This window comes from Raphanus sativus, chromosome 3, assembly GCF_000801105.2.
Source record: "Raphanus sativus cultivar WK10039 chromosome 3, ASM80110v3, whole genome shotgun sequence".
NCBI lineage: Eukaryota > Viridiplantae > Streptophyta > Magnoliopsida > Brassicales > Brassicaceae > Raphanus > Raphanus sativus.
This window is the reverse complement of record NC_079513.1, coordinates 5,655,032-5,667,870: the sequence shown is the minus strand read 5'-3', so window position 1 is coordinate 5,667,870 and position 12,839 is coordinate 5,655,032. Positions and strand designations below refer to the sequence as shown.

At 40.4% G+C, this 12,839-nt stretch overlaps 2 protein-coding genes across 2 annotated transcripts; both read right to left on the bottom strand.

Annotated features, from left to right (window-relative positions):
• Window positions 1-3,753: 3,753 nt before the first annotated feature.
• Window positions 3,754-5,640, bottom strand: LOC108844091 (uncharacterized). Its single transcript, XM_018617296.2, has 2 exons — window positions 4,418-5,640; window positions 3,754-3,979 (listed from the first exon to the last, which is right to left on the bottom strand). The coding sequence occupies exons 1-2, from the start codon at window positions 5,548-5,550 to the stop codon at window positions 3,970-3,972; spliced, it is 1,143 nt and encodes a 380-aa protein (XP_018472798.2). The 5' UTR covers window positions 5,551-5,640; the 3' UTR covers window positions 3,754-3,969.
• A 5,129-nt stretch (window positions 5,641-10,769) lies between these two features.
• On the bottom strand, window positions 10,770-11,429 carry LOC108845016 (uncharacterized protein At4g02000-like). The gene has a single exon (XM_018618289.1). It carries the CDS (start codon window positions 11,427-11,429, stop codon window positions 10,770-10,772), a length of 660 nt encoding a protein of 219 aa, XP_018473791.1.
• Window positions 11,430-12,839: the final 1,410 nt, after the last annotated feature.

The following is a 12,839-nucleotide window of genomic DNA, read 5'->3' as shown; positions in this document are numbered from 1 at the left end:
CGAACTTGTGCACGGAGATCTTTGTGGACCTATCACTCCTGCCACGCCAGGCCAAAAACGCTATGTGTTCGTATTGATTGACGACTTTTCGAGATACATGTGGACCATATTGTTAAAGGAAAAGGGTGAGGCATTTGTCAAGTTTAAAAGCTTCAAGAATATGGTAGAACAAGAAACGAAGATGACTATAAAAACGTTTAGATCAGACAGAGGTGGTGAGTTTACATCACATGAGTTTATGAGCTACTGCGATACACATGGAATTAACCGACACACGACAGCTCCTTACTCACCTCAGCAGAATGGAGTCGTTGAAAGGCGAAACCGGACGTTGCTTGAGATGACCAGAAGCCTACTCAAACACATGAAAGTACCGAATAGAATGTGGGGTGAAGCAGTTAGGCATGCTACATACTTAATCAACCGTGTTGCAACAAGATCCTTACTTGATCTTACTCCATATGAAGCATTACGGAATAAGAAGCCTAACATCGCTCATCTCAAAGTCTTCGGCTGCGTATGTTATGCTAGAACAGAAGTTGCAGGAAGAAAGAAACTTGATGATCGATCAAGAGTTTTGGTACATTTAGGAACCGAGCCAGGATCTAAAGCGTACCGACTTCTTGATCCTACAAGCAGAAAAATTGTAGTTAGTAGGGATGTATGTTTTGATGAAGAGAAGCAATGGAACTGGAACAGAGGAAATACGAAAGAAACAGAGCATAAAACAGAGCATGAGACGTTTGAGGTAGAGTTATTGCCATTGACTGGTTCCGAGGATGTTTTGTCAGAACAAGCAGTAACTGAAGAAGAAGATGACGAGGAAGCTGTTATGGACAACGATGATGAAGAAGAAATTGAAGAAGTCGAGCCACGAAGGTCAAACAGAGTAAGAACTAAGCCTTCTTATCTTGAGGATTATGTTCTCTTATGTGAAGAAGAGTGTGAGAAGTTACTAATGGTAGTAAACAACGAGCCATGGAGTTTTCGTGAAGCTAGAGAAAAGAAGGTTTGGGTGAATGCGTGTAAGGAGGAGATCACCTCTATTGAAAAGAACAATACATGGGTTCTTGTGGATCTACCGAAAGGGTTCAAGCCTATTGGACTCAAGTGGGTCTTTAGGATAAAACGGAATGCAGATGGTAGCATCAGCAAATACAAAGCAAGACTGGTGGCTAAAGGTTACGTTCAACAACATGGCATTGATTACGACGAGGTCTTCGCACCAGTTGCCCGTATTGAAACTATAAGGATGGTCATCGCATATGCAGCATCGAAGCAATGGGAAATCCATCACCTTGATGTGAAGACGGCGTTTTTACATGGAGAGTTGAAAGAGGAAGTCTACGTTTCACAGCCTGAAGGATTCATTATAAAAGGCATGGAGGATAAAGTCTACAAGCTTCACAAAGCATTGTACGGACTAAAACAGGCGCCTAGGGCGTGGAACGTGAAACTCAATCAGATATTGAAAGAACTTGGCTTTACTAGATGTTCTAAAGAGCCGTCGCTATACAAGAGGGAAGAAAAGAAGAATATACTTCTCATATGTGTATATGTCGACGACTTACTTGTTACTGGATCATCATTGGCGTCCATTGTGGAGTTTAAGCAAGAGATGTCTCGAAAGTTCGAGATGAGTGATCTTGGCAAGCTAACCTACTACCTTGGGATTGAAGTACAACAGACTGATAAAGGTATAGTATTGTCACAAGATCGATATGCTCAAAAGATCCTTGAAGAAACCGGTATGAGTAGCTGCAATCTTGCTCATATTCCCATGGAGCTGAATTCGAAGCTATCAAAGTCACCGATGGAGAGGAGCATTGATGAAAGAGATTATCGAAGAAGTATTGGATGTCTCCGTTATCTTCTGCATACTAGACCTGATCTTTCTTTCTCGGTTGGAGTATTGTCTAGATACATGCAAGACCCGAAAGAATCACACGCTGCCGCTTTAAAACAAGTACTGAGGTACCTGAGAGGTACAACTTCTCTTGGTTTACGGTTTGAGAAAGCAGAGAAGCCGGAGCTAATTGGTTTTAGTGATAGCTCGCATAACGTTGATATTGACGACGGTAAGAGTACCACAGGACATGTCTTCTTTCTTGGAGATAGTCCTATAACCTGGTGCTCACAGAAACAAGAAATTGTGGCGTTATCTTCGTGTGAAGCTGAATTCATGGCGGCGACTGAAGCGGCGAAACAGGCAATATGGCTACAAGAGCTTATGAGTGAGATCATAGGAGAAAACTGCAAGAAGGTGGTGATAAAGGTTGATAACAAATCGGCTATTGCACTCACTAAAAATCCGGTGTTCCATGGGAGGAGTAAACACATTCATAGGCGTTTTCATTTTATTCGAGAATGTGTAGAGAATGAGCAAGTGGAAGTGGAGCACATCCCTGGAACAGATCAGAGAGCCGACATACTCACTAAGTCGTTGAGTCGAGTTCGTTTCAAGGAGATGAGGAATCTTTTGAGGGTGTACGATGCAAATGAAAGTGAAGTCAAGCTTAAGGGGGAGACTGTTGATAAGCTTGAAAGTCTAGCTTGAGATACAAGCTATCCTAGTCCTAATGAAGTTATGATTAAGATTATGTAATAGGATTAGGAAAAATATTGTAAAAGTTATCTCTAATAGGGTTAGGAGTATCTAGGCCTATATATACGAAAGCTTATGATGTTGTATCCCCACGGATTGTGTGAGGTGATAAAAGCTTTAGTTTTTGAGACTATTTTTCTAAAGCAATACGAAAGTGGTTTGTGATTTCGATCTTAGAGTTCTTTATAAGAATGATCAAACAAAATTGAAATATTGAATTTCAAAATACGTGAACCAAAAGCTGGTGGATACTTGTCTCTAAGAGAGTCCATATTTATAGTTTATTTGATTGTATGCTGAAACATTAAAAAAATAAAACTCTAACCGGTGACCAAGAAATAAAAAAAATAAAAAGATTTTTATATTCCAATTTTTTTATCATTTATAAAAAATAATTTTTTTTTCATTTTTTCATTCTTTTTATTATAAAGCAATATAGAACACACTTATTCCTCAATAAAATTGGTATGAAATAATCTTCCTCTTCGTTCTTATAATTTTATTTTTTGTTGCATTTTTCTATACATTTCCAATTTTATGATGGTTACCGGTTAAACCCTAAGTTAATAAAAGAAAACTAATTATTACGGGACTAGAAAATCTGGTACATAGAAATATAGAATCCTAGTTCTTTTATTTGTAAGTACTTCATCTTATAAAAAATCCTAAAATCTGTCAGTTTTAAAATAGTCAAAATATACACAAACTTAAATTATATTTCTTACATAAATTTCAACTAAGTCGTTTTGATCCTTATTGATAATTTCTGAAATTTGTAATATAGAAGATAGCCAAATACCTTTCATTGAAGATAATACCTTCTAGACTTCTAGTATATAAACTCCTAGATTCGTTAGTACATAGGATCAAGGAAAATTTGAATATCAGCTGAGCTAAAAGTAAGAAAACTCCCTTCAATTGATAACTCAATTTTGGGTTTTAAGGTTTTTTTTTCATGGACTTAGCCACTTGGGTATTTTTCAACACATTCTGCATAAAGGAAAATTGAGCATATTTGGTTTTTTATAGACTTGCCACTTGGGTGTCGTTTATTTATCGCTTTTTTTTAACATTTGTGTATAAAAAGGCTTTTGAATTTCTGCAAAAAAAAAATCTGTCTCATGGATTCTGTATTTCAATAAAAGCCATTTGGTATAACGGAAATCATAGTAAAAAGCGGATAGAATTTATAGAACTCATAAAAAAGGGGCAAAAGACAATACGAAGATAGCATCAGCAATTAAAAAAAGTCCCTAGTTTTCTCAGTGAGCTCGGAAAAGCAAGACGTCTCTCTAAAATATTTTAAGCGACCGCAAGGACGAGAACTAGATGTCCTTGCTTCAATGCACTGTGCTTAAAGTACCTCACTCCTCCCTGCCAACAAGATTTCTTTGAGAAATTAAATCAATTACATTCCAAGAACCTGATGACATTTAACTAAAGATCTCAAGACTCTTAACGCCAAAATCAAGCTGTCTTAGTTTCATTAATTTTGACTTCTAATGAAAATGGGAAGCAAATTTGGGTAGACAATGATATGATTCAAATACACTCACTTTAGTTTCCAGACAACGATTCTGCACCAAGTTTTTCATTTAATCATCATACATGTGAAAGCGCATAACAAAAGAAAATCAGTCAACACATAATGTAACTCAACCAAACTATAAGTTCTCTAGCTAACATGATTTGCAACAATCAAGAAGCTACTAATCAGCCAAGGGTTAAGATCTTACATAAGAAATGTGGTCCTAGACACCAACCAAAAGTTTTCAAGGCGAAAACCGAGAAAAAAGGAACGAAGAACCATACCATTTGATGAGCGAGCCAAAGAGGAAATGCTGCATAATGGGAACCTTCTCGAGCACATCAACTCTATACATCTTAAGCAAACCGCTATTCACTTTCTTCCAGTTCGGCACGCCGCTAATATCATCAAGCAACGGCGAGTGCTCAGCGAACAAGCCCTTCTTCACCTTCTTCACAAACGCGATACAAGACAGGTACATATACTCACTAGAGAAATTCTCCAAAACATCATCGTTATGAATCGACTTGGGTTTCATATACTTGTGATCAACCAACTGAGAGCTCCCAAATATAAACGGCAAGAAATGGTAATCATCAAGGCCCCACACTCCGTGGGACCCAGCAGGCTCCAAGCAGTACACCATCTGCAACTTCCTCATCAATTCGAGATACTTAACGAAAACCCTAGCCACGACGCCGTGGTGATCTCCCTCCTCGACGATCCCAATCCTCGCTAAGCAATACAGCCACGCCGCGAAGTTCGTCTCGTGCCCCGTCCCGTAATCGATCCTGCTCGAGTTCCCGAAGCTGTCGAAGAAGTACGGAGCGATCTCGGCCGATGAGCCTCTGAGCGATTCGTCGTCGGGGAGAAGAAGCTCGAGGATGAGGGATTCGCCTCTCTGAGCGAGCCTCTCGTGCCACGATCGGAACGAGACGTTTCCGTAGCGTGACGACATCTGAGCGGGAGGGATCTCGTCGATCCACTGCAGTAAGGTGTCGAGGGTTGAGACTATGGCGGCGACGGTTGGTGACACGTGACAGGGATCTGAGATTTTGTGTCCGCGGATGGATTCGGAGAGAGAGACTATGAATCCTAGGAAGTTGTTGAAAGAAGGTGATTCGTGGAAGCGGCGGATGTCGTCTGGGGAGTGGATTCTCTTGACGGGGGGCTCGAATTTGTACGGGGGAGAGAGGACGGGGACTTGCTCGGCGTGAGGAACGGGGGAGAGGATGATGGCTTGAGAGTTGTGTGGGAGGTTGATTGCTGGAGCTCGGATCGGGCGGTAGTTTGGTGGCGGTGACATCTCGGGTAGTGAAGCTAGAGGTGAGGGTTCGGAGATCGTTAGTCCGGCGCAGTTAGTACAGGAACCGGAGGATGATTTCTCCGGCGTGTGTTGATCCTTCGGAGGTTCCATTTTGTAGTTCACAAAGGCGTAAGGCGTAACAATACTCAGGACTGGGGATAGAATCCAAAATCAGAACCTGAACTGAAAAAACAAAATATATGTACCCTAAACTGTTATTAACCGAAATTGAATAAACATTCTCAATAATTTGATACTAATAATTAACTTTTTTTTTTCTTAACATCTAGATTGATATTTTTCTTTGGTGACAATAAAATCAAAACAAGGCCAAGCCTTCTACCACAAGGTAGGTAACATCAAAGATAACGCACAATACTCTAAATAAAAGTTATATGTCGCTTCCATTTCTTTCTCTAGCAAGCCGATCATGAAGCTAAGATGGCCCTCCCAAGGCTAGATAAGATTGCAGTCTTCCATCTCTCAAGACGCTTCTCGCAATATCTCTTGCTATACCATTCGCTGATACCTTCTCAGTTTCAAAGGAAACCATCACAAACTTCTCTGTAAGCTTTAGTACCTGTGAAATCAACTCTCTGTATCGTGGCCATTGTAGTGGGAGTTTCAGAGCTTCCATTACTTCCCTATAGTCTGAGGAGATGATGACTCTCGTGACACCAAGATCATGTAAGCTCGTGAGGGCCCATATCACACAACGGAGCTCTGCAATCATACGATTGGGTGTTTGAATGAACGCGTCTCGTGCATGATAAGAAACGTTCCCTGATTCGTCCCTTGCTAACCACGCAACCCCACTGTGAAGAACTGTATTACGCCAATTTGCATGTATATTACACTTTATTACTCCCTCCTCCGGTGGAAGCCATATCTCACCATTGGATCTCTCTCCTGAGTCTTGTACGATAGGCATATTTAATAGAAACCACTGTTCTATTTCCTCTCTCATCTCTTGCAAAGCTCTGTCTTTGGATATTTGTGTCTCCGCATATAAAATGGAGTTTCTGCTCTTCCAAATTAACCAAAGTATCCAAGGTATAGCACGTACTATATTTTGAGGTCGGCTCTTGTCCTCCATTAGATTAAACACGAGTGTAAGATTGTCCTCCAGAGACTGTTGCAGAGTGACCACCAAGAGAGGGATTCCTGCGTCAGACAATGTATTGGAAGCTGCGGAGCATTGGAACAAGACGTGATTGATCGTTTCCAGACCATTGTGACATAATTTGCTAAGTCGTATCCACTCCCAATCCTCTATGATTAAGACGCTCAGCGACTGCAAGAGCTCCAGATACAGCCCTCCACAAAAACATTCTAACCTTCGGCAAAGTAGGCATTTTCCATATCTTTTTCTTCAGGTTATTGCGGACCTGCTCCTGCTGAGAAATCTGACCCGCCTGGAGTACTTTCTCTCTAACCAAAATCTCATACCCAGTCTTGACTGTGTAAGCTCCCTGTCTTGAGTATGCCCAAATATAACAGTCCTCTGCTACTCCTGGCCTCATTTGCTGAATTCGGTGAACCTCATTGGGAGGGAATAACTCAACCAGTATATCATTATTCCAGCCCCCTGACCCATCTGTTAATGACGACACCTTTAACATAACATCAATGAGTAGTTGACGGTTAACCGGTCTTCTGGGAGTATCATCCATAATCCACTTCTCACCCCAAACATACGTCGAATTTCCATTACCAATGGACATAATGAGACCCTTTTGAAGTAATTCTCGCCCAAACAAGATGCTTCTCCAAGCATATGAAGGTCTGTACCCCTTACCACACTCTAAGAATTCTTTGTTGGCATAGTACCTGCCTTTGTATACTTGAGCAAGGAGACTTTGCGGTTCATTGAGAAGCTTCCATGCTTGCTTGGCCAATAATGCTTGATTAAAATCTTCAATGTCTCGAAAGCCTAAACCCCCGAGATCCTTTGGTAAGCATAGATTTGGCCATGATACCCAATGTATTTTCTTCTTGTCACTGCACTCGTTCCACCAGAAAGCCGACATAGCACTCATTATTTTTTGGCAGTGATGTTTTGTCAATCTGAAGCAAGACATAGCGTATACAGGAAGCGCCATGGCAATAGATTTAAGGAGGACCTCTTTTCCGCCAAGAGAAAGCATCTTGGCGTACCATCCATTGAGTCTTTTACCAAGCTTCTCACCTATAAAGGCTAGCAACTTTTGTTTGGAGCCACTAAAACATTCCGGAAGACCCAAGTAAGTGCCAGCTCCGCCCTCATTCTCGATCTCAAGTCTCTCAGCAAGTAGACGTCTCATGACCGGATCAATGTCAGCACCAAAAGTGATCGATGATTTGTGAAAATTAATCTCCTGGCCGGATGCTTTACCATAAAGCTGCAGGTAATGTAAGAAATTGGTGCATTCTTTCAACGTTGCTTGGCACAGAAACAAGCTGTCATCGGCAAACAACAAGTGCTGAATAGGGGGCAGTTTTTCGTCAATCTCATACCAGTAATATTTCCTTCGAGCTCCGCTTTATTCATGACATGTACTAATCCTTCCGCACATAGTATGAATAAGAATGGTGACAATGGGTAACCTTGTCTAATGCCACGTTCAGGTGTTATCTTCCCATACGCTTGACCATTGATGAGTACAGTATATGTGACTGATCGTATACACATCATGATCCACTGTATCCATTTACTGTCAAAACCCATTCTCTGAAACAGAACTTCCAAGAATCCCCATTCAACTCGGTCATAGGCCTTGGACATGTCTGTTTTGATAGCAATGAAATCTCTTTTGCAGTTCGGATTGGTCTTCAAGCCATGTACCATCTCATGTGCAATCAGTAGGTTATCAGATATCAGTCTGCCTGCAACAAAAGCGCCTTGCGTTGGAGATACCAGTCGTGGAAGAATGCCCTTAAACGTGCGCATAAGATATTTGAGACAATCTTGTACGAGACTGCGCATAAACTGATTGGTCGAAGGTCTGTCATGAGGTTAGGATTTGGTTTCTTCGGTAATAAGCAAAGCTGTGTGAAGTTCCAATCTTGTGGTATCACTCCCTCTATGAAAAACTTCTTAACTTCCTCTATGATTTGCGGTCCCGTGATCGTCCAGAACTTTTGGAAGAAATGTCCTGTCATTCCATCTGCTCCTGGTGAGCTATCACTCTTTATAGCTTTGACAGCTCTTTTTATTTCTGCATCAGAGACCGGCTTAATCAGACCTTCATTCATACTGGCAGTAACTCGAGGTGCAAAGTCTCGAAGAAGCTCAGTAGCATCCGTGGGATGAGCCGACTTGAAGAGCTCAGAGAAATACTTTATCGCTATATCACCTTTAGCTTCTTCAGAAGTATGTTCGATCCCCTCAGAGTCAGTGAGACTTGGAATGTTGTTCTTCATCTTCCTAGTCTTAGCCCATCCATGAAACACTTTAGTGTTTTTATCACCCGACTGAAGCCAATTATTCTTGCTCCTAAGCTTCCAGTACTCTTCCTCCTCTTGAAATAATTTAGCCAATTCCAACTTTAAAAATATGATCCTGGGCATAGAGGGATCTGACTTCATCGCTTCCTGCTCAAGCTCCACTCGCAGTTTCACTATCATCCTCTTTGAATTGCTAACTTCAGAACGTTTCCATTTAGAAAGTATCTTCCTGCAAGCTGCAATGCGTTCTGAGACTGAAGCGCTAGCATTACTTGTATGAGAAATCCAGCCTTTGCATATAAGCTCCACAACTTCTGGCTTATTGCTCCATCTCTTGTCATACATAAAGCGTCCCACCCGCCTCGATTCAATTCCCCTAATGTTAGTCAGAATTTTTCTGTGATCGAACCCCAACCTCTCTAGGTATATAGTGTGTGAACGAGGGAAAAGACTGAACCATTCTGAGTTTCCAAAGGCTCTATCAAGCCTACACTGCACCCACACATTCTCTTTAACTCCATTGGAGATTACTTCTCTTACTCCAGCCCATGGTAACTTGTCTCCCGAGCTCGGTATCTCCTTGATCTGACAATCTCTTGCCATTGAACGAAAGGGGTGAAATGATGATTCTTCACGAACTGGACCCCCACTTTTCTCCGATGTATTCATCATTTCATTGAAGTCTCCGACTAAACACCATCCTGCGTTCCTGTTCAGACCAATAGACTTCAAGTTATCCCACACAATATGTCTCTTGTGTCGCACCGGGTCTCCATAAACAAAAGAGATGAAGAACACTAAATCTCTCTGTTTGACTTTGACATCGATAATTCTATCAGATGCTGAAATCACCTCCACCTCATGTGAGTTCCGCCAAAACAGAGCTAAGCCACCACTGAGACCCACTGGATTTACCAAAAATAAATGGTCAAAACCCAATGATCTCTTGAAACCTTCTACGTGATCACTAGAGTTTTTAGTCTCTAGGAGAAACAAGAAGTCTGGAAGATGCTCACGACACATCTCCTCTAGACGTCGAACTGTCAGGACGCTCCTCAAACCCCGACAGTTCCAACTGAGCGTCGTCATTGAGTATTGGATGGTTTCTGGTGAACCATCAAACCTCCAGTAGACTTAGACATCTTTGAAGACACCTCAACTTCCCCATCTGCCTTCCTCTTCAGGGCACTGTCAACTTCATTCTCCAATATTTGTTTATTGCTGGCCTGTGTGTTGCGCTTTCCTCGTCTCGTCCACGAGGAAGCTTTCCTCGCTGAGCTTTTAGACCCACCACTCTTAGCCTCAGTGCCAGCGCCACCACTACCGATTTCAAAACCTCCAAACACTGGAGCTGATGTTAAACCGAAAGTGTCTCCTTCATCTTGTTGTGTTCCATGGTGTTGGTCACTTGTTTGGACACGTTCTCCATCCCCTCGTGGCTCTGATACCGGACCTTGATTCTGCTGTGCAACTATCATTAAGGCGCTTCCAGTATTAGGACGTTTCCTCTGTCCCTCCGTATGACTAGAGGATTCTGCAGCATCATGAATGAACTCCCCTGGTACTTTGTTGAAATCAAAAACCAGACCCTTGTCTTTGTTGAGGCTTCTAGAAATAGTCGGAGCATCTTCCATCCTCAAGCCTGCTCTTTGAGCAATTGAGTCTTTTGATAGATCATCCAAAGCTTTCTTCATTCTGAAATCCCTTATTCTTCTCTCTTCAGGATCGATGCAGTTCATATATAACTGCATCTGTTCAAAGACTTCCGGAGCTATTAAACCAGTTGGTGGTTCAAAACCCGGAGGGATTGAAGGAGCAAGCAAAGGCATTATGTCCTTGGTTAGAGTGTGATTGTGTTGACGTTGAGACAACTTTTGAAGATTAGCTGTCTACTTCTTCTCATATCATTTACCGTTCCCCGTTCGTGTGCCTTTAAGGACAGGACACACTTGTTTCTCATGTGATAGTCTGAAGCAGTGAAAGCACTTTTTCCTGATCCTCTCGTACTCCACGTCTATCATAGCAGTGCCACCTCCTTTTGGTAGTGTTAAGCTCTTCTTCTCACGCACTGGGAGGTTGAGGTCTAACACTACTTGAACTCTAACATAGTTCTGTAATAGAGGTTTCTCAGGGTCCCATTCAATCTCTTTCACATAACCAATGGCCCCAGCTACCGCATCAATGGTTTTAATTGTGAAATAGTTAACTGGGATATTAGAAATCCTGAGCCATACTGGCGCAGTTTGTAGGAAATTGCTGGGAGGGCATTCCACCCATCTATCAAGCGCCATCCCCCAATCATCAAAGGTCCAAAAACCTTGTTTCAGCACCGTTTGTATATCCGATTCCAGTTCAAATATGAACTGAAAGCTCTCCCTTGTCAAGGCGATTCCACGAACCCGATCATACACCTTCCAGATCTTCGGCATCTGACGGAGCATTCTTGACATATTCTGACACGGAGGGTTGAGAAATCTACCCAGTAAGCTATGACTGTTCCGTTCTACTGCGCTAAAGTCATCATCTTCTGGTAGCACAATTGGTACGTCATCTTCCAACGACATCCCTTGCATCACTCCAGCCAAGCTCTCGTCCATGAGAAGAAGAAAGAGATCTCTGCTGTGATAAGTGAAGCATAATGAAATCCACAGAAGAGCAGTAGAGGACGGCGGCGTGAGAAAGAAACCTAGATAAACACCATATTTGGATGAAGATTTTAGGAAAATATTGTTATTTCCATAAGATCTTTGAAGATTTCCAAAAAGATTTTGGAAATTTTTTGAATTAATCTCTTTGCCGGCAAGGAAATAAACCTTCCGGAAGTTTGCTCCACTCTTATTGGCTAAACGGAAATCGTCCATTGAGAGAGAATCGCACCTATCAAGTCAAATTCTCAAACACCATTTTAAAAAAGTAATAATAATAATTAACTTTAGATGTGTATTTTGAAAACTCAGGATTGTTTTAATTATCATTTATTAGATTATAAAAGAAATGACAAAACAATCCATTCAATCCATTTATATTTATAAATATTTATCATATTTAAAGGTAGTTGTAAAAATATCTGTTTATTAATCGTAAACTGGTTTAAGAAATTTGACTTCATTTTAAAATTTTAAATATTGATTTTTAAAATAACCAGAATTTTTTTTTTGTCAAATTTGGTCACTTTGGACCTTTTTAATCCTCAAACTGAGGTAAGGAAGGATCGAACCCCTCACGTCAGGGCCCGAAGACACAGTTCAGTAGCCACTTGGCTACGAACGACCGACAAATAACTAGAATTTATTACCTAGAATTTATGTAAAAGTATAGTTTTATATATTTAGTAGGTTTAGATCATATTAATTTAGACTATTAGCTAATGGTTATAAGGAATCACCACAAACTGGTTCAGTGGCGATTACTTGGGTTCGATTCACGCTTGCCACCGGAGCATTCATATTCGCTTGGACAGCTGTAACTTTTTAGATAATTTGTTTATTACAAATTTATTTTAAAAATGTGATCATTGTGACTTTTTGTTTTCAATTAATATTTAAATTTTATGTGGTCATATTTTTTAATGATAATGTCAACACAGATATTATAAAATATTGAAAATCTTGTTCACAATTTTTAAAAAAATATGTTATAACTTAATTTCAGATGTTACAAATTATTGAATATCTTAAAACATAATTTTATTCTGACTTTAGTTTTTATCTAATACTAAATACCTGTAGTTATATTTTTGATATGAGTACTATAATTGAAAAATATATCATATCAAATTTATTTTACTATAACTTTTTATCATATTTCATACTTTATAATAATGTCTAAAATTTTGAAAGTTTTGACGTGTATATATAGCAAAGGAAGTTCTTTTGTAGCAAAAGACCACATAAAAAGAAAACTTATTCTGGTACATAATAATAAAAGATATTTTTTGATTCATATCTGATTGGTGACATGTAGTATTAGAGTTT

Coding starts and splice junctions, on each gene's coding strand:
- LOC108844091 (XM_018617296.2), bottom strand. CDS start 5,550: ATGGAACCTCCGAAGGATCAACACACGCCGGAGAAATCATCCTCCGGT.
- LOC108845016 (XM_018618289.1), bottom strand. CDS start 11,429: ATGTCGTTGGAAGATGACGTACCAATTGTGCTACCAGAAGATGATGAC.